Here is a 22,315-nt window from a genome sequence, read left to right on the forward strand (position 1 = left end):
CCCATGGTTTTAAACACCCCAAACTTGTATGAACTAATCTTTTACCTGTGTTCTGTTACATCACAGTCTTTTGATATGAACTCAAAATGTTCCACCAAGGACACCTGTTAAATTCCCAATGTATTGGTTCAACAACACCAGCGCATTCAGAAATTACTCAACCCACTTTACTTTTTCCACATTTTGTTGTGTTACAAAGTGGGATAAAAATTGATTTCATTGTCATTTTTGTGTCAATGATCTATGCAAAATACTCTAATTGTAAAAGTGGAAGAAAAATTCTAACATTTGTAAATAAGAATTGAACCCCCTGAGTCAATACATGTTAGAATCACCTTTGTCAACCATTACAGCTGTGAGTCTTTCTGGGTAAATCTCCAAGAGCTTTCTAGACCTGGATTGTACAGGATTTGCCCATTATTCTTTTCAACATTTTTCAAGCTGTCAAATTGGTTGTTGATCATTGCCAGACAACCATTTTCAGGTCTTGCCATACTGTAGATTTTCTAGAAGATTTAAGACAAAACTGTAACTCGGCCACTCAAGAACATTTACTGTCTTCTTGGTAAGCAACTCCAGTGTATATTTGTCCTTGTAGTTTAGTGAAAGGTGAATTAATCTCCCTTTGCCTGGTGGAAAACACACTGAACCAGGTTTTCCCACAGAATTTTGCCTGTGCTTAGCTCTATTCCGTATCTTTGGTATGCTGACAAACACCCCAGTCCTTAATTACTGTATTACAAGCATGATGCAGCCACCACTATGCTTGAAAATATGTAGGGTGGTACTTAATGTGTTGCATTGGATTTGCCCCAAACATAACACTTTGTATTCAGGACAAAAACACACCATTGTCGTGCCATTCATCTGCTGCCATTACCTCATGTTTCAGCATGTTAATGCTCAGTCCCATATTGGAAGGATTTGTGCACAATTCCTGGCATCTGACAATGGCCCATTTCTTCCATGGCCTGCATACTCATCAGAGATGTCACCCATTGAGCATGTTTGGGATGCTCTGGATCGATAGCGTGTTTCATTTAAACTAATATCGAGCAACTTCGCACAGCCATTGAAGAGGAGTGGGACAACATTCCAATCAACAGCCTGACCAACTCTATGCAAAGGAGATGTGTCGCGCTGCATGAGGCAAATGGTGGTCACCCCAGATACCAACTGGTTTTCTGATCCATACCCCTCCCTTTTGGTTTTTAGGTATCTGTGACCTAACGATGCATATCTGTAATCCCAGTGATGTGAAATCATTCATTATGGCCTAATGAATTTATTTCAATTGACTGATCATTATATAAACTGTAACAGTAGAATCTTTGAAATTGTTGCATTTATATTTTTGCTTAGTGTGCATGTATGAAGACCCATGTCCACAGAGGCTCATCTACAGACACTGAGTCCAACATCACTGGCTGCTCCAGTGTCTGTCTGGTGGCTTTGAGAGACTGACTCCAGTGTCTATGAAAGTGGCTTCCTGCTTTCTTGAGGGAAACACTACTACAGCTGTAATGAGCACAAATGATATCTAGGCCTGAGGTACACTGAAATCCTTCTGCATAAAACATTAAAAACTATGTGGAATGTGTAGAAAACAGGATTTTATTCAGTTGTGAGAAGAGCACAGTTTGATCTGAATTCACAGACTGTCAAATACAACTGGGCATACAGACAACTGGGCATACAGACAAAACAGTAAATAATTACAATACATCAGCAATAGGCAGCCAAACAATTCAGAAAAAATGATAGAGGGGGAGGAACAAAAGAGAAACATGGACAGAGACTCGTGGGTGCAGGTGTCCCATCTAGCATAGTGTGTCCTTACAGCAGGCTTCTTCTACACTCAGAGAGGAGACGGAGTTAGAGGTCTCTTCCAGCAGAACTCCCTCTGCACTCCGAGATAAGATGAAGAAATAGAGGGATGAGATGGAGGTATAGAGGGTGGTCTCTTATAGCAGTCTTCCTCTGCACTCTGTTGAGCCACAGCAGCACAGTAGCTCCTTTCCCTCCACACTGCCAACCTCGTAGTTATAGTCCCATGTCAACTCTGTCCCCGCCCGGATACGCCTGCACACACACACGTTAGTGGATGACTCAGTGGTCAACGCGCAACATTCACAAGTGCTCAAAACCACATTTCAAATAATACATGTTTCTTTATCAGAGTAACAGGCTTCTACCAAGTCTATGTAACCATGTCTAATACAGAACACTCACTTGCTGGCGAAGAAGGCTACCCAGGGGAAACGCAGATCGTGTGTGTCTACAAACACATTCTGGACAAACAGGTTAGCACTGCAGCTATGCTGTAAGGGGGAGAGATGAGGAGAGAGAGAGCTTAATTCCCTTTGTCAAAATGCATATAGTCTCCATTGCAAACTGGAATGTTGCGCGCTGATGAAGCATAGGAACTCGGAAATCTCTGACTTCAGTGAGTTCAAGATAAATGGGACCTGGAGAAAAAAATAGCTCCAACTCAGAAAAATTGTTTTGAATGGTCAACCAACACGGAATTCCAACTCGGGTCTCTTTCTAGAGCTCCGACTTTCCAAGTTCACGGACGTCATGATTTGACCTTGTATTTTTACAAGTTCCCAGGTGTCTTGAAAGCAGCACAAGATGCTGCAGCAGCAGCTCTTCCGCTGTCTGACAGATGTTCCACTAAGACCCTGTATCTGTATGCTGTACGCGTGTGATAAATAAGATGCATAACCAATATACTGTACACACGAGCCAATTACATTCCACTAAATTATACAAATGTCCCTATAGACCGATATAAGCATGACCAGTCAACTGTATTTCCATCATTGAATAGGCAAAAACTTCGCACTGGGATTTTTTCTATTGGCCAGCGGAAATTTTATTTATCAGCTTTTTTATGCATTTATTTTAAAATCAGACAAAAGCCAGCTATTACCGGTTAATGGAAAGTGACACACGCGTATCACACTCACGTTGAGGTAGCGCCCCAGGTTGCCCTCCAGCTTGGCGTCGATGATGTAGCAGGACTCCTCGCCATCGAAGAACTGCCGTGTGTTTTTAGGTCCACTGTCTCCCCCGTCCCCACCCTTACCCTGTGCCCCTCCGTGGCCCCCCGGGCCTCCCCCTGGCCCCATCCCAGCCACTCCAGTCTTCACCATCAGGCCATGGGAGTTCTTCAGAGCAATGCCTCGCGTGGACTTCACAGCCACCTGCCTCTTCACCGCACCTGAGTCAGGAGGCAAGGAGAGGGAGGACGAAGGGGAGAAGAGAAAGGGTCAATTCAGGGAGAAGCACCACATGAACAGGTCTGGCAATACCTGATAAAACACAGATCTATGAACCCACAGCCCCAACTTCCCCCTCTCCTCACCTGTGTTTTCCCCTCCACCCATTCTTCTTCTTCCCCCCTGCCCCCTCATCCTCTCCCCCTTCTCCCATTCTTCCTCCCCCTCCAATTTCCTCCTAAACCGGTGCACGTTTTCCTCCGCCTTCCCTTCTCCCCGTGTGCATTTCCCTTCTGCCTTCCTCTTCTCCCCCTTCCTCCCCCATCCTCTCCTCTCCCTACCTCCCCCATCTTCACCCTGTGTGCGTTTCTCTCTCTCCTTGTTGTCATCAGATCCAGAGCTGATGGTCTGGACGTCATCACTGTCCGACAGCGTCATCACATCCTGTCTCTTCCCTCCCTCCGTCTTCACTGATTGTTGACTGCGGAGGGCAAACACACTTAGAGTCACACAACGTTATTGAATGTTATTCCTATGGCACATTCTACCAGGTATATTTGACATTGTGCAACACAGGCCTAAAAGGGCCAAGCCAGAGATAAAGAGGTTGAAATTACATTTCACAATCATTCATTACGTACCTTTTCTGGTCTCCGGGCTCCTAGAACAGAGAACACAGGAGAAGGTGTATCAGTATCCAACCAGAGCACCGGAACACAAATAACTCATGAATAAACATGAGAAGGAATCAATCATTACATGAGAGGGTGCCCAATCAGAACACCAGGAGATGAAAGCAAGAGATCGAGGCTGATCGATTTCTCATAATATATGTAATAGGATCTACACAAGATAGCTGAGATGGATATGGGCTACCCCCCCCTCCCCTTACCTTCTTCTCGATCTTCAGTCCCTCCATCTTAACAGTGGCCTGGGAGGTAGAGGGTTGGTTGGTGAGCCAGGACGCTACTTTACTCTTCCCACTCTCCTCTGGCATGGGGGGCGGCTTCCTGTCCTCCTTTCCCCCCACTGACACACTCATCCCATCCTTACTGTCCTGGCTCCCTGGATGGGGTGGGGGGCAGATCAAATAAATATCATTTTACATCACGCTGCTACATGTAAAATGGTTCAGCTGTTTTTCTCAATATCAAATATATCTGGGTAACAATTACGTATCTTACTGTGATTGTTTTCAATTAAAATAGTAAAGAATGTAATAAATGTTTCTAGAAAATGGCAATTTCTCAAGCATGAATCTTGCTAGGACTGTCTGAGGGTATTTGTATTTGTGTATTTATTAAGGATCCCCAGGTGATCCTGGCAAGTGGGGAGGAGGAAACAGATAACTAGCTGTTATTGGCAGAGATGTTTGGAACTCTTTCTTATTAACTCATTAACCACCTGGTGATGTCATCAGGCAGGACAAAACTCCATCCCACCACAACAGGCTGACATTTCAGGAGGTCTTTTCAAATAGCTCTTACACCAACCTCGGTGTAGAAATATATATATATATCACATTTTTGACTGCAGTGGGCCTTTAACATAACTTCCTACTGCAGGCCCAGCGTGACATCTGGGGGTTCAGTTAAGTGCGCACACACCTTCCATGACGCCCTTGGCCTGGCGACGGGTGGTGTAGCTCCTCCACACAGAGCTGGAGCTGTAGTAGGGGTCCTTCACAAACGTGTCGTCTGAACTTTTGTCGTTGTTCGACTCTTCATCACTATCCCCATCCTTAGAGGAGTCGCCACCAGCACCCCGCGCTGACGGAGAGAAGGAAGTCGTAAAACCACAAAAGGTGTAATTTCAGACCCTATGCGAGTCCTAAATGGCATCATAATCCCTATATAGTGCACTACTTTGGCTCTGGTCAAAAGTAAAAGCCAGACTAAACTGTGACCCCTCACCTTTGCCAGCGGGGTTGGCAGCATTCGTTCTCTGGGGGGGTTTGGGAAGGTTCTTGTTCTGCAAAGCCAGGGAGGACGAGGGGGGGTTCTTCAGCCTGGACATGTCCACCCCACTCCCGTCACTGTCTGAACAGTGGGCCTCACTCTCATACCCTTCCTTGAAGTTCTCCACACTCTCTATGTGGTCCAGGTTAGCAAAGTACTCATCTCCCATCTCCAGACCCTCCTTGTCCGCAAAGTCATCTGTCAGAATCTTACCTGGGAGAGAGAGAGAAGAGAGTGAGACGAGAGGGAGGGAGGGACGAGAGAGAGAGAAGGAGGGCGTGCGGGACAAAACCACATGAAAACAACACTAGACACTATGGAACGCAAAGGTTTTACCATCTCATCCTGGAATTTACCATGTCTGAGGTCATATGCCTTTGGTCTAAAGAACAGGAACCCAGACTACAAATGAAGTGGAAATACAGACATTGTAATCTTCAATGGTATAGAGGAGACAAACCCGCTGGTTGCATTCTCGGGTTACAAAGAGCTGGTAGTCCCATCCACTGAACTACCAGGTGTGGAACAGGAAAGACACTCAGGGGAATGCTAACTTGGTGTAGCGCTGAGCCAACGGACTCAGATTAAATTAGTCAAAAGAGGAACAATTTACACCTGGCCAGAAATTAATAAGGAAACTATCCCAACAGAGACAAATGTCCTCATGTGTGCTACTTATATCCCCCCAATAGAATCCTCATACTAACGATAAGAGCTTCTCCATCCTGGAGGGGGAGCTCAACCATTTCCAGGCCCAGCGACATGTACTAGTCTGTGGTGACCTAAATGCCAGAACTGGACAAGAACCAGACACTCTCAGCACACAGGGGGACAAACACCTACCTGGGGAGACAGTCTATCCTCCCAAAAATCCCCCCCCTAGACACAACTATGACAAAACAACCAACAAAAATGGGTCACAACTCCTGCAGCTCTGTCGCACACTGGGTATGTATATAGTCAATGGTTGGCTTCGAGGGGACTCCTATGGTAGGTACACCTACAGCTCATCCCTTGGCAGTAGTACTGTAGACTACTTTATCACTGACCTCAACCCAGAGTCTCTCAGAGCGTTCAGTCAGTCCACTGACACCCCTATTAGACCACAAGCAAAATCACAGTCTACTTGAACAGAGCAAAACTCAATCATGAGGCATCAAAGCCAAAGGAACTGAGTAACATTACGAAATGCTATGGAAAAGTGTAGTGTAGAAACCTACCAAACAACTACAAATTCAATCCCTTTTAGACAACTTCCTGGACAAAACATTTCACTGTAACAGTAGAAAGCCGAAACAGTATATTCGACCTTTCAGCTTCCCTATGAAATCTAAAAATCTCAAGCAGACAACCAAAGAAAGTTCAAAGCAATGACAAATGGCTGGATGAAGAACGCAAAAACCTAAGAAATTGAGAAACCTACCCAACCACAAATATAGAGACCTAGAAAACCTGAGTCTACGCCTTCACTATGGTGAATCACTAAAACGATACAGAAGAAGGAACAGCACGTCAGAAATCAGATCAATGTAATTGAAGAATCCATAGAATCTAATCACTTTTGGGATAATTGGAACACAAAAACAACCACCACAAAGCATAATCTATCCCAAATGGAGATGTATGGATAAACCACTTCTCCAAACTTTTTGGCCCTATAACAAAAGGTAAACAGCAAAAACATTTACATGATCAATCACAAATCTTAGAATCAGCTATTAAAGACTACCAGAACCCACTGGATTCTCCAATTACATTGAATGAGTTACAGGACAAAATAAAAACCCTCCAACCCAAAAAGGCCTGTGGTGTTGATGGTATCCTCAATGAAATGATCAAATATACAGACTTCCAACTGGCTCTACTTAAACATCATCCAAAGCTCTGGCATCTTCCCCAATATTTGGAACCAAGGACTCATTACCCCAATCCACAAAAGTGGAGACAACTTGACCCCAATAGCTATTGTGGGATACGCATCATCAACAGCAACCGTGTGAAAATCCTAAGCAATATCATTGACAGCAGACTCGTACAATTCTTCAATGAAAACAATGTACTGAGCAAATGTCAAATAGGCTTTTTACCAAATTACTGTGCGATAGACCACATATTCACCCTGCACACCCTAAACAAAACTCATGCTTTGTTGATTTCAACAAAGCTTTTGACTCAATTTGGCATGAGGGTCTGCTATACAAATTAATGGCAAGCAGTGTTGGGGGAAAAAAACATACAACATTATAAAATCCATGTACACAAACAAGTGTACAGTTAATATTGACTAAAAATACACACACATTTCTTTCCACAGGGTTATGGGGTGAGACAGGGCTTGAGCCCCACCCTCTTCAACATAACATAACATATAAACGAATTGGCGAGGGCAGTCTGCAGCACCCGGCCTCACCCTACCAGAATCTGACCTGGGCCCTGACAGTTAATCTCAGTAATACAAAAACGTTGTTCCAAAAAAAGTCCAGATACCAAGAACACAAAGACAAATTCCACCTAGACACCGTAGCTCTAGCACACAAAAAATAATACATACCTCGGCCTAAATATCAGCACCACAGGTAACTTCCACAAAGCTGTGAACTGAGAGACAAGGCAAGAAGTGCCTTCAACGACATCAAAAGGAACATAAAATTCAACATCCTAATTAGGATCCGTCTAAAAACACTGGAATCAGTTATAGAACCCATTGCCCTTTATGGTTGTGAGGTCTGGGGTACGCTCACAAACCAAGAATTCAGAAAATGGGACAAACACCAAATTGAGACTCATCCAAATGATCCATGCAGAAGCAAAATTATGCCGATAATGATCAAAATCCAGACATTAAATTCTACAACCAGCTAAAAGGAAGCGATTCCCAAACCTTCCATAACAAAACCATCACTTACAGGGAGATTAACTTAGACAAGAGTCCCCTAAGAAAGCTGGTCTTCGGGCTCTGTTCACAAACTCCCAGGACAACAACACAATTAGACCCAACCAAATCATGCGAAAACAAACAGATAATTACTTGACACATTGGAAACAATGTATACGAAATGCTTCAGTCTGGTTTTAGACCCCATCATAGCACTGAGACGGCACTTGTGAAGGTGGTAAATGACATTTTAATGGCATCGGACCGAGGCTCTGCATCTGTCCTCGTGCTCCTAGACCTTAGTGCTGCTTTTGATACCATCGATCACCACATTCTTTTGGAGAGATTGGAAACCCAAATTGGTCTACACGGACATGTTCTGGCCTGGTTTAGATCTTATCTGTCGGAAAGATATCAGTTTGTCTCTGTGAATGGTTTGTCCTCTGACAAATCAACTGTAAATTTCGGTGTTCCTCAAGGTTCCGTTTTAGGACCACTATTGTTTTCACTATATATTTTACCTCTTGGGGATGTTATTCAAAAACATAATGTAAACTTTCACTGCTATGCGGATGACACACAGCTGTACATTTCAATGAAACATGGTGAAGCCCCAAAATTGCCCTCGCTAGAAGCATGTGTTTCAGACATAAGGAAGTGGATGGCTGCAAACTTTCTACTATTATACTCGGACAAAACAGAGATGCTTGTTCTAGGTCCCAAGAAACAAAGAGATCTTCTGTTGAATCTGACAATTAATCTTAATGGTTGTACAGTCGTCTCAAATAAAACTGTGAAGGACCTCGGCATTACTCTGGACCCTGATCTCTCTTTTGAAGAACATATCAAGACCATTTCGAGGACAGCTTTTTTCCATCTACGTAACATTGCAAAAATCAGAAACTTTCTGTCCAAAAATGATGCAGAAAAATTAATCCATGCTTTTGTCACTTCTAGGTTAGACTACTGCAATGCTCTATTTTCCGGCTACCCGGATAAAGCACTAAATAAACTTCAGTTAGTGCTAAATACGGCTGCTAGAATCCTGACTAGAACCAAAAAATTTGATCATATTACTCCAGTGCTAGCCTCTCTACACTGGCTTCCTGTCAAAGCAAGGGCTGATTTCAAGGTTTTACTGCTAACCTACAAAGCATTACATGGGCTTGCTCCTACCTATCTCTCTGATTTGGTCCTGCCGTACATACCTACACGTACGCTACGGTCACAAGACGCAGGCCTCCTAATTGTCCCTAGAATTTCTAAGCAAACAGCTGGAGGCAGGGCTTTCTCCTATAGAGCTCCATTTTTATGGAACGGTCTGCCTACCCATGTCAGAGACGCAAACTCGGTCTCAACCTTTAAGTCTTTACTGAAGACTCATCTCTTCAGTGGGTCATATGATTGAGTGTAGTCTGGCCCAGGAGTGGGAAGGTGAACGGAAAGGCTCTGGAGCAACGAACCGCCCTTGCTGTCTCTGCCTGGCCGGTTCCCCACTTTCCACTGGGATTCTCTGCCTCTAACCCTATTACAGGGGCTGAGTCACTGGCTTGCTGGGGCTCTCTCATGCCGTCCCTGGAGGGGGTGCGTCACCTGAGTGGGTTGATTCACTGTTGTGGTCATCCTGTCTGGGTTGGCGCCCCCCTTGGGTTGTGCCGTGGCGGAGATCTTTGTGGGCTATACTCAGCCTTGTCTCAGGATGGTAAGTTGGTGGTTGAAGATATCCCTCTAGTGGTGTGGGGGCTGTGCTTTGGCAAAGTGGGTGGGGTTATATCCTTCCTGTTTGGCCCTGTCCGGGGTGTCCTCGGATGGGGCCACAGTGTCTCCTGACCCCTCCTGTCTCAGCCTCCAGTATTTATGCTGCAGTAGTTTATGTGTCGGGGGCTGGGGTCAGTTTGTTATATCTGGAGTACTTCTCCTGTCCTATTCGGTGTCCTGTGTGAATCTAAGTGTGCGTTCTCTAATTCTCTCCTTCTCTCTTTCTTTCTCTCTCTCGGAGGACCTGAGCCCTAGGACCATGCCCCAGGACTACCTGACATGATGACTCCTTGCTGTCCCCAGTCCACCTGGCCATGCTGCTGTTCCAGTTTCAACTGACCTGAGCCCTAGGACCATGCCCCAGGACTACCTGACATGATGACTCCTTGCTGTCCCCAGTCCACCTGGCCATGCTGCTGCTCCAGTTTCAACTTCCACCTGACTGTGCTGCTGCTCCAGTTTCAACTGTTCTGCCTTATTATTATTCGACCATGCTGGTCATTTATGAACATTTGAACATCTTGGCCATGTTCTGTTATAATCTCCACCCGGCACAGCTAGAAGAGGACTGGCCACCCCACATAGCCTGGTTCCTCTCTAGGTTTCTTCCTAGGTTTTGGCCTTTCTAGGGAGTTTTTCCTAGCCACCGTGCTTCTACACCTGCATTGCTTGCTGTTTGGGTTTTTAGGCTGGGTTTCTGTACAGCACTTTGAGATATCAGCTGATGTACGAAGGGCTATATAAATAAATTTGATTTGGAAAGAATTAACAAAAAAACAGAGCAAACTGGAATGCTATTTGGCCCTAAACAGAGAGTACACAGTGGCAGAATACCTGTCCACTGTGACTGACCCAAACTTAAGGAAAGCTTTGACTATGTACAGACTCAGTGAGCATAGCCTTGCTATTGAGAGAGGGCGCCGTAGGCAGACCTGGCTCTTGAGAGAAGGCAGGCTATGTACACACTGAGCTGCACTTCCTAACCTCCTGCCAAATGTATGACCATATGAGAGACACATATTTCCTTCAGATTACACAGACCCACAAAGTATTTGAAAGCAAATCAAATGTGGATAAACTCCTGTATTTATTAGGTGAAATTCCAGTGAGACACCACAGCAGAAAGATATGACCTGTTGCCACAAGAAAAGAGCAACCAGTGAAAAACAAACATCATTGTAAATACAAGCCATATTTATATTATAAAGTTATAACACTGTAGATAGCCATAATATGATATTTCAAATGGCTCTAATCCTCTGAAACTAATGTTTACTGCTAATTGTTGATTGTTTATTTTACTTTTGTTTATTATCTATTTCACTTGCTTTGGCAATGTAAACATGTTTCCCATGCCATTAAAGCCCTGAATTGAATTGAGATGTGAGAGGAGAGCGAGAGAGAAGAGAAGAAGGGAAGTAAAGGAAATAGGGCAATACCTTCTACGTTAGTATTCATTCTGCATTCACATGTAGGCATTTAAACAATTATATACACTGACAAGGAGCCATGTGCTGTTATGAATGTTAATGACTGGTCTTATTATGCAGTCCACGTCCTACATGTAATGCAATGTGAATACCAGTATATACTGTTATCCATGTGTAACGCCTGCGATAACACCACTCTGTCCCCTCCTCCACCACACCACCCAGCGACGTACCTGCGTAGATACAGACGAAGGACCCCTTGGCCACGTCGTCCAGACAGCGGATGCCCCAGCCTTTGTTCTGGGTCTTAAAGAGCTGCAGCCTCACCTGCAGACCGTGCTGCACCAGACGGTTAGTACACATCTGACTGCAGCACTTACAACGCTTATTACACTCATAAATCCTGAGAGGGGGAAGGACGGAGAGGGGGAGAGATTAGTAAGAGGGATGTCTGTGTTTGTGGCTGTGTGTGTTGTTTGTGTGCGTCTCTCACCCGGTGGGCAAACACTCCTCCAGTCTCTTTTGTGTGTATCCAGCCGTGTGGTTGATCTGTGCTCCAGGGGTACAGGCTGTGGCCTGCAGGGTCAGCTGGTGACACGAACACTTGGACCTGCACAACACACACAATCTCCATTTCAACAATTTCAATTGACTAAATGAGTTATTCCCTGATTTAACAATTGGACATGTGAAATCTAAGACAGAGCCCAGATGAGGGGATCACAGGAAGGTCAGAAGGTCAAGAGGCATAGTACTGACTTGTCCCTGCAGCCGTCGGTACAGTCACAGCCCACCAGGAACTCAGGACTGGTGTTGATGAACACTCCGTCTTCAGGGATACGCTCCTTACCTGGGAACACACAGACATCAGTCACTGACGTCTTCAGGAATTATTCACCCTTCATCTCAATTGACTCCCTATTGCAGGTAGTCTAGTGGTTAGAGCCTGGTGGTTAGAGCCTAGTGGTTAGAGCCTAGTGGTTAGAGCGTTGGGTCAGTAACCGAAAGGTTGCTAGATCGAATCCCTGAGCTGATAAGGTAAAAATCTGCCGTTCTACCCGAGCAAGGCAGTTAACCCACTGTTCCCTGGGCGCCGAAGAATGTCCAATTCTGGCAGCCCCCCGCACCTCTCTGATTCAGAGGGGTTAAATGCAGAAGACACATTTCAGTTGAAAGGATTCAATTATATAACTGACTAGGTATCTCCCTTTCCTTACGTGTTGTGTAGCTAGTGCACCACCATTGGCCCGTACTATACAGGAAGACCTAGCGCTCTGATGGGTAATCGTTTGATTGAGGCCTCTATAGTAACTCAAGGCCTATATACTGATTGAGAAATCCCTCTCCTCACTGTAGGCCACGTCGGGGGGTGGTGTGATGTCGATCTCGTTGACACAGGACAGGGGAATGTCCTCGCGGCCGTTGGTGATGTCTCGAATGTAGTAGTAAGGCTTCTGGGGCTGGAAGCGCCGGTCGACCAGGACATAGGGGTCCAAGCAGAACATCTCCAGGAAGATGAAGTCACAGCGCGTCTGGAACAGGTAGCGCTGGATCTCTGCCATGCTGCGCAGACACAGCCCACAAGGAGACTTGTAGATCACATGGAACGACATCTGACGGGGGGATGAAAGATAGTTAATACCAAAATCTGTCCCCCTATTATAATCCAATCCAAAGATAATACTTCTCAAAGCTCTTTTTCTGTCTTTACCTTGCGGTTGACTCTCCGTCGGCCCGTCATGCGTCTGAACTCGTACAGTAGAGGGGTGAGCAGGGGGTTCCTGCCCCGGTGCATATCTGGTCTGGAGGGCCGGATACGGTTGAGACAAGCAGGCTGGCAGGTGTGAGGCAGGTAGAAGATGCGGTCTGTGGGGGCGCGGTATGAGGGCTCGTGGGGAATCCGGTCGTTACTGAAGGTGTATGGGGTCACTGCAGGTGCGGGGGCGGTGGGAGGGGCTTGGGGAGGAGGGGGCAGAGACTGCTGCTGGTGTTGGATAGGCTGTAGGGATGTGAGAGTCTGGATGTTGCCAGTCTGAAGGACATACATTCTGGAGGGGGGTGCGAGAGTGAAGTAGAGTTACGAATAAATTCCTATAAAACTGCATATTTGTGAGTGTGGCTCTTTAGTAAGAGATTATGATCAATAGCAGAAGGAGAAGGGACCTAATTAATGCAGATTTGATGATTTTTTTTTAGGTTCATACATTTCCTGTCCACTCTCTCACCTGGATGAGTTTCCAGGAGAACCAGTTGGAGGTTGGGGCTGCATGGCTTTAGGGGCGTGGCTATTACTGGCCAATCCAGTGCGAGAGCCTCCTGGCATGGGAATGTATGGAGAAGTACTCTTCTTAGCCATCTGATACTTAGGACTGTTGAGGGTGTGGGAGACAGAGAGAGGAACAGGAGGGAAGAAGGGGGGATCAGGGAGAAAAGGGGTAAATGTAGCAGCGAGAGGAGAGAGGAACAGGAGGGAAGAAGGGGGATCAGGGAGAAAAGGGGTAAATGTAGCAGCGAGAGGAGAGAGAGGAACAGGAGGGAAGAAGGGGGATCAGGGAGAAAAGGGGTAAATGTAGCAGCAAGAGGAGAGAGAGGAACAGGAGGGAAGAAGGGGGGATCAGGGAGAAAAGGGGGGGTAAATGTAGCAGCGAGAGGAGAGAGAGGAACAGGAGGGAAGAAGGGGGATCAGGGGGGATCAGCAAGAGGAGAGAGAGGAACAGGAGGGAAGGGGGGATGTAGCAGGGAGGGAAGAAGGGGGGAAAAGGGGTAAATGTAGCAGAGAGGGAGAGAGGAACAGGAGGGAAGAAGGGGGGATCAGGGAGAAAAGGGGTAAATGTAGCAGCAGGAGGGAAGAGGGGGGAGAGAGAGGAGGAGGGAAAGGAGGGAAGAAGGGGGATCAGGGAGAAAAGGGGTAAATGTAGCAGCGAGAGGAGAGAGAGGAACAGGAGGGAAGAAAAGGGAGGGGGATCAGGGGAGAAAAGGGGTAAATGTAGCAGTGAGAGGAGAGAGAGGAACAGGAGGGAAGAAGGGGGATCAGGGAGAAAAGGGGTAAATGTAGCAGCGAGAGGAGAGAGAGCATGTCCATTTTCAAGGAATGTCACAAGATTTAAACTGTGTCTGTGATACTCACTCTGTTCGTGCAAGCTGATTGGGCTGGGAGGGTGTAGGAGGGATAGAGGAGGGTGGGGAGAGGGGATGGGGGGATTTAGTGGGGGTCCCACTGGGGGTTATGGTGTTCCCCCCACTGTGATACTGGACCACGGGGCCCTTGGTCCTCAATGCTCCTACAGAGAGAGAGCAAATGGTTAACGACATCCCAATGAAGTAGAGACTAGAGTTATCCAATGAAGTAGAGACTAGAGTTATCCAATGAAGTAGAGACTAGAGTTATCCAATGAAGTAGAGACTAGAGTTATCCAATGAAGTAGAGACTAGAGTTATCCAATGAAGTAGAGACTAGAGTTATCCAATGAAGGACAGGTCAAGGTTCCGTCATGAACAGTATAATATGTGATCCTGCTGGGTTATTAAAGATGGATTGATTGGTTAAGTGATTGGTTTGAAATTTCATATATTAAATGATTGATTGAATAGAGTGAGTGTTACCCATGCTGGGGCGTGTCCTCTGCTGGCCAGCCATCTTCTTCTCCTGGGTGTTGGCACAGTTGGTCTTCAGGTTGAACATGGGCTCCAGCCTGGTTGAACCGCGGTAGATCCACTCACTACGCTTGTCATCCTGAAGGAGAAAAAATAACCATACAAACAGATTACCAAAGAGATTACTTTTCAGTCATTTAATTGCTTTATCTTATCTACCTTATTTTCATATTTTGTTGAGTGTCTGCAGAAGTAGTATAAAAATGTGATTCAAAACCAGAAACTAAACTATCCCTGTTTATAACATGCTGCGACCGTCATGTTAAATCAGACTATAAATAATGTTGGCTGGTAATCAAATCCCAGTGATGATGTCATCATACCAGGAAGAGGATCTTGACGAGGCTGCCGTCCACCTCCTCCACTCTGCTCCTCCACCATGTCCCCTCCCACTCTGTCTTGATGACCTGGCCTGCCTTCAGCAGCACCATGGGCCTGTTGGGGTATGACGTTATATATTCCTCTATGAAGTCTTTACACGATGCATCCTCTATGTCCTCCCATGTACGCTTCACTGGGGGAGAGGAAGAGGAGAGATGGTGAGAGAAGACAATGGGGGAGAGGAAGAGGAGAGATGGTGAGAGAAGACAATGGGGGAGAGGAAGAGGAGAGATGGTGAGAGAAGATGTGAAGAGGGTAAGCTGAGGTCACATCCCAAAACCAGATTGATAGGAGAAAAGAGAGCATATTGAAAGGAAAGAGAGGACATGAAGACAGCATAACCATCATCAAAGAAGGAGGGTTCTTACTGAAACAGCTTCACAACCCTTCACCAGACACACATAGGATATGTGAAACAGCTTCACAACCCTTCACCAGACACACATAGGTCTGCAGACAGGATAGAGCTTCAGGCAGAGGGTCACAGACACACATAGGAGGCATCACAACCCTTCACCATCAAAGAAGATCAGGAACCTAAAACACACATAGACAACTGTTGAAACAGCTTCACAACCCTTCACCAGACACACAGAGGATATGTGAAACAGCTTCACAACCCTTCAAACACACAGAGGATATTTGAAACATGCTCACACACACACAGCTTCTCACCTCATGCGGTTCTTGTTGTTGGGCATCTCTGCCACGATGCCAGCGTAGAGCCAGACCTGGTTGCCATCCTTGTACTTGGCGACCACCCTGGCTCCCACGTATAGCCTCTCCAGGGTGGGGTGGTAGTGAAACGCTATGTGGTTCCCAGAGAGTAGACTCTTCCCCTTGTTCTCAAACTTCACCTTGTACTTACTGTAACCATTACCTACAAACACACACATTCAATGTCAAACTTCACCACGTGCATAGGTGTGTGTGTGTGTGGAGAGGTGTGTGTATGCATGTCTCACCGACAGGGTTGATGGCGATGAGCATTCCACTGTGCCAGGTCTTGGTGCGTTTCTTTCCCAGAAGACTCATCTCCAGTCTGATTTCATCATCCTTCAGGGAGGGGTTAGGCTGGGTGGGTGTGTTCCTGGGTGTGGCCTGGGACACAAACACTGCTGGCATGGGCACTGGGCCACCTACACAAAATAGAAAACGCACATGAACATTTGTGCAGTATGTACACACACAAAGACACTGCCATCATGGACAACACTGAAGAGAGAACACCACCTAGCGACCCGGAGGTATACATCAATCACAGACCAGAATTGCACATTGGTGCCATTACCTGGCTGTTGTATAGCAGGCCCGGAAGAAGAGTTCTTGTTGACTGTCTGGGCCAGCTTCAACACCTGCTGGGAGGAACGCTGGAGAGCTGCCGACGCCTCCTTAAACTACAGGACACACAAACAATGAACACATACATGTGGATATTGTTCAAACTTCTTTCTGAATTTGAACTACCACCAGTATTTGTTTGTATGTATGTATGTACGTACAGTGGGGCAAAAAAAGTATTTAGTCAGCCACCAATTGTACAAGTTCTCCCACTTAAAAAGATGAGAGGCCTGTAATTTTCATCATAGGTACACTTCAACTATGACAGACAAAATGAGAGAAAAAAAATCCAGACAATCACATTGTAGGATTTTGAATGAATTTATTTGCAATTTATGGTGGAAAATAAACTTTTGTTATTGACCAAATACTTATCTCAATACTTTGTTATATACCCTTTGTTGGCAATGACAGAGGTCAAACGTTTTCTGTAAGTCTTCACAAGGTTCACACACTGTTGCTGGTATTTTGGCCCATTCCTCCATGCAGATCTCCTCTAGAGCAGTGATGTTTTGGGGCTGTTGCTGGGCAACACGGACTTTCAACTCCCTCCAAAGATTTTCTATGGGGTTGAGATCTGGAGACTGGCTAGGCCACTCCAGGACCTTGAAATGCTTCTTACGAAGCCACTCCTTCGTTGCCCGGGAGGTGTGTTTGGGATCATTGTCATGCTGAAAGACCCAGGCACGTTTCATCTTCAATGCCCTTGCGGATGGAAGGAGGTTTTCACTCAAAATCTCACGATACATGGCCCCATTCATTCTTTCCTTTACACGGATCAGTCGTCCTGGTCCCTTTGCAGAAAAACAGCCCCAGAGCATGATGTTTCCACCCCCATGCTTCACAGTTGGTATGGTGTTCTTTGGATGCAACTCAGCATTCTTTGTCCTCCAAACACGACGAGTTTTTACCAAAAAGTTATATTTTGGTTTCATCTGACCATATGACATTCTTCCAATCTTCTTCTGGATCATCCAAATGCTCTCTAGCAAACTTCAGACGGGCCTGGACATGTACTGGCTTAAGCAGGGGGACACGTCTGGCACTGCAGGATTTGAGTCCCTGGCGGCGTAGTGTGTTACTGATGGTAGGCTTTGTTACTTTGGTCCCAGCTCTCTGCAGGTCATTCACTAGGTCCCCCCTGTGTGGTTCTGGGATTTTTGCTCACCGTTCTTGTGATCATTTTAACCCCACGGGGTGAGATCTTGCGTGGAGCCCCAGATCGAGGGAGATTATCAGTGGTCTTGTATGTCTTCCATTTCCTAATAATTGTTCCCACAGTTGATTTCTTCAAACCAAGCTGCTTAGCTATTGCAGATTCAGTCTTCCCAGCCTGGTGCAGGTCTACAATTTTGTTTCTGGTGTCCTTTGACAGCTCTTTGGTCTTGGCCATAGTGGAGTTTGGAGTGTGACTGTTTGAGGTTGTGGACAGGTGTCTTTTATACTGATTACAAGTTCAAACAGGTGCCATTAATACAGGTAATGAGTAGAGGACAGAGGAGCCTCTTTAAGAAGAAGTTACAGGTCTGTGAGAGCCAGAAATCTTGCTTGTTTGTAGGTGACCAAATACTTATTTTCCACCATAATTTGCAAATAAATTCATTAAAAATCAATGTGATTTTCTGGATTTTTGTTTTCTAATTTTGTCTGTCATAGTTGAAGTGTACCTATAATGAAAATTACAGGCCTCATCTTTTTAAGTGGGAGAACTTGCACAATTGGTGGCTGACTAAATACTTTTTTGCCCCACTGTATGTATGTATTTATGTATGTATGGGGAAGAGAGAGAGAGAGCCATCCTTTAACACCGGCTGGGAGGAACACTGGAAATCTGCAGATAACAGGGTCAATTAATACACATTCAATTAACACGAGTGTGTGTGTGTGACTAATTATTTGTTCTCACCATTGCATCCTGGACAGGTATCCCAGGTTTCTTGGGTGGAACCACTGAGAGGAAAGAGGTCAGAGAAGAGAGAAAAGAAACCAGGTTAGACATTCACTCCTGTGTCTTATCCTGGAGCTGCCCCTCTGGACAGGTTTCCTTTGGTAAACATATTGTTTAGCTCACTGGGAGTAAGTGGCAGTACGTACGTAAGCCCACAGCGATGACATCATCATCGTCATCATCATCGTCAATTTCTATGACATCTGAGGACTGAACCCCTCCCACTCCACCCTCATCCTCTGAAGAGCTCTCCTTGTAGACCAGACCCATTTTACTGTAGGTGGACTTCACCAGCGCCTCACACTCCACTATGGACCTGAAACACACACACACACAATGGAGAGAATCACACAGTCGGTAACACACACACCAGTCCTATTTTACAGTAAGCCGGGCCTCACATTCTTCTGTAGACCTGACACAGAGACACACACCCCAAAGTCTTCCAATCTACTATGGACCTGAGAAAGAAAGAAACAAAAAATCATCCCCCCCCCACACACACACTCACTGGTTGGCATTGTTGAAGAGTTTGTCCACCACCTCCTCTTCCTTCTCTTTCTGCTCCACCCATTCTTTGAGCTCAGCCAGCTGGGCCTTCCTCTGGCGGACTGCCTCACTCCTCTCCACCTCCTCCTCAATCCACTTACTCAGCTCCTCCAGAGACACACCCAGCTCCTCCTCCAGACCAGAGTCCCAGCCCTCCACCTCCATCCTGGGGGGAGACAGGAGTGAGAGAGATGGAACGGGGGTCAGGCAGAGAACGATGGAGAGACCGGGGTTGAGACATACAGGGAGGGAGAGTAAGAAAACAACGGGAGGAGCGTAGAAAGGGAGGAGGCAGAGACAGAAAGGACGGAGTGAAGATGAGGCAAAGAAAGCGAGAGATATTTTATAGAGTTAGCTAAGATTACATTGTGACTGATCAAGCTAGTGTTAGCTAACTAGCTAGCAAGCCAACTACACGGTATTCTGAACATCGTTGTAATTTCAGGGCCGATTAAACACGTTGGGACTAAAACTCACCTGTACAATGTTTTTAAAATATCACCCTAGGTAGTTTATATTGTAACAAAGGTCATGCATTGGTGTTTTCAATTTGATGTGATCGTCGCATTGTTTTGAAATGAGGGACCACTGTCCAGGGACATCGACCGTGCTCGTGGTAGTTGTAGTCTTATAAATAAACGTATTTAACTCATCTTAGAAGACCCAAATAAACCTTTGAAACTCTTTATTTGGAATGAAAGCTATTGTAATCAAAAACCTTTTACACCATTTGTATATCATACTAACATAGGGGAAAGAGCCTCTTAGTGAACAATTTAAACTACAACTCCCAAACGTCACATCGGCAAAAGGTTAGCACACAGCGGTGCGCGGAGAAGACACGTTTAGCAGTCAGAAATATTGTACTGTAGTAGCTTTAAATTACATTCCTGGGGGAATGCACTTTTTAAAGTAAGTGATTTTGTGCGCGTAATCACAGTGGATCTTCATTTATCGGAAAAGTTGAGTTTATTCAAACAATCTTGCCAATTCGAAAGTTACCTCACTAGCAAGCTAACGTTACTGAGCTGGGGAGGGAGACTAGCTAGCTATGCTAACAAGCAGTTCCGTCTTTTGTAGTTGCCTTCTCTAAATCTATATCCGCTCACCGTATAATGCATCTGCAACTAAAAACTGTTTATGAATCGAGACCAATTTTATTGGAAGTTAATGAACTCACCCATCATTATTGTCCATTTATCCAGTCATTCAGCTAGAAAGCTTCACAATAACCCGCATACAACTTCTTCCTGTGGCTTTCCGGCAGACTAGACGCTGTGTTGCGAATTGCTGCCCTTAGCAGGTCGGAATGCGTATTGCACATTTTGATCAAAAAAGGGAAATGGGGTAAAACTTAAATGCACCATCAAACCCTGCTATACACTATCCCCCAAAACCATCAGCCCATCCCATTACTTTGGCACTAAACGATCCTACAGCATTGCAGGCTGCCAGCCTGGTCGAATGGAACCCTTCTCTCGAAACTTCCTGTCGATCTTCTGCACTAAAATCTCACACACAAATATTTGCTGCTGCAACTACCATCTATCTTTTGTGATTTCCACTCCATCAGTGCAGTTGATCACCATGGCTATTACGCAATAAATCCAACCTTTCTAAAAACTAATCTTCTCTGGCTCTCTCTCTCTTCAGGTCTACTCACTGGTGGCTTCCCAGTCGACTCACTCACCATTGGGCTATCCTCTACTCTCTTCACTGCCTCGGCATAGGAAACTTTCTGCCCCACGTGAACTCTGGCAATCTCAACCTGTCTCCCTCTCACAGGGCACTTCAGATCCACAGCTGCATGGGAACCCCCACAATTGACAGACAGGGCTTTTTCTATGCCAACTGTACACTCCCTCTGACTGCCCTCCTGCACATTTTTTACATTGTGGGATCTCACTGCTGCAATGTGTCCGAATCGTTGGCACTTAAAGCACCAAAGTGGGTTCGAAACAGGCCCTCGCAGAAAATCTAATATAACCTAACCAGACCTTATGAGGTAGAAACTCTGTGTCAAAGCTCAACAAAACTGACAGGGTATTGTCAGTCTCGCCATTGCCACCCGGTCTACATCTCACCAAACAGCAGGCGTCACAAATACTAGGAATATTCCTTTTCATTTCGTCCACCTCTATACTCAACACTATCACCCCTTTTAGCGGTACCCTGCTCCGGAGAGCAAAGCACACCACCGGTTGAGCCCCGGGCCGTGTGACTCGAAGTGCCTGCTCTGTCGCTGCAGGTAATCCTGGACTGGCTCAACCTCAGAGTGCTCACCACTGCTGTCTGACTCCATTTAGAGATCGTCAAGATTCTCAAGAGTGCATGAAGACCTATAAGTAATATTACTTGGTTTGTAATCAGGAGACATAGGTATGTGCACCTCGAACGAAGGTGTATACCCAGGAGACATATCTCTGATCTTAACAGCGCAATTCTTAAGCTATCGCATCATCATACCTCCCGAAAAGAAATAAACTGGACCTCTTTCCCTCCACCAATGCTCTGCTTACATTCAGACTGAATACATGTAGGCTCCTTCTTCAATGGTTGTGTTCTTCCCATTACCCCATCCCTTACTTTTAACTCTCATTAATTATTGGCAATTAACATGCATTATGTTTATTCAAAATGACATGAAATCATCGACCACCCTCTTACCAGCTCCTTATGCTCAAGCCATGAAATCATCGACCACCCTCTTACCAGCTCCTTATGCTCAAGCCATGAAATCATCGACCACCCTCTTACCAGCTCCTTATGCTCAAGCCATGAAATCATCGACCACCCTCTTACCAGCTCCTTATGCTCAAGCCATGAAATCATCGACCACCCTCTTACCAGCTCCTTATGCTCAAGCCATGAAATCATCGACCACCCTCTTACCAGCTCCTTACGCTCAAGCCATGAAATCATTGACCACCCTCTTACCAGCTCCTTATGCTCAAGCCATGAAATGACCCTTTCCTTCTTCAGAAGTTGCAGCTTTCAAAGACTTGGCCTCTATTGCTTGACCTGTCATGATATATTATTATATTGCTAGTTTGTTTTTTGCTCTTCAAGTGCTTTGAGACTCTATGGAAAGCGCTATAGAAATGTAATCAATTATTATTATTATAACCTAGACGGCATATTGTAAAAACATCACAAATTAAACAGACATTCAAGTATGCTTTTTATTGTCATGAAAC

At 45.5% G+C, this 22,315-nt stretch overlaps 1 protein-coding gene and 1 long non-coding RNA gene across 2 annotated transcripts; one reads left to right on the forward strand and one right to left on the reverse strand.

Annotated features, from left to right (window-relative positions):
* Positions 1–1,596: 1,596 nt before the first annotated feature.
* LOC112236082 (histone-lysine N-methyltransferase SETDB1-B-like) lies at positions 1,597–20,413 on the reverse strand. The gene is given in 25 exon segments (XM_042305088.1): positions 1,597–2,082; positions 2,233–2,321; positions 2,973–3,226; positions 3,581–3,705; positions 3,866–3,885; positions 4,117–4,289; positions 4,832–4,993; positions 5,138–5,395; positions 11,479–11,648; positions 11,739–11,855; positions 12,005–12,095; positions 12,597–12,858; positions 12,957–13,293; positions 13,471–13,614; positions 14,373–14,526; positions 14,849–14,978; positions 15,223–15,408; positions 15,721–15,817; positions 15,956–16,160; positions 16,246–16,419; positions 16,572–16,677; positions 18,528–18,571; positions 18,716–18,885; positions 19,081–19,284; positions 20,299–20,413. Coding segments are annotated over 25 exon segments (3,807 nt in total). The 5' UTR covers positions 20,316–20,413; the 3' UTR covers positions 1,597–1,964.
* On the forward strand, positions 19,892–22,296 carry LOC121840640. Its single transcript, XR_006079755.1, has 2 exons — positions 19,892–20,030; positions 20,772–22,296. It is a non-coding gene; the product is annotated as an uncharacterized LOC121840640 (long non-coding RNA).
* The last annotated feature ends 19 nt before the right edge of the window (positions 22,297–22,315 follow it).

This window comes from Oncorhynchus tshawytscha, linkage group LG23 (assembly GCF_018296145.1).
Source record: "Oncorhynchus tshawytscha isolate Ot180627B linkage group LG23, Otsh_v2.0, whole genome shotgun sequence".
NCBI classification, from domain to species: domain Eukaryota; kingdom Metazoa; phylum Chordata; class Actinopteri; order Salmoniformes; family Salmonidae; genus Oncorhynchus; species Oncorhynchus tshawytscha.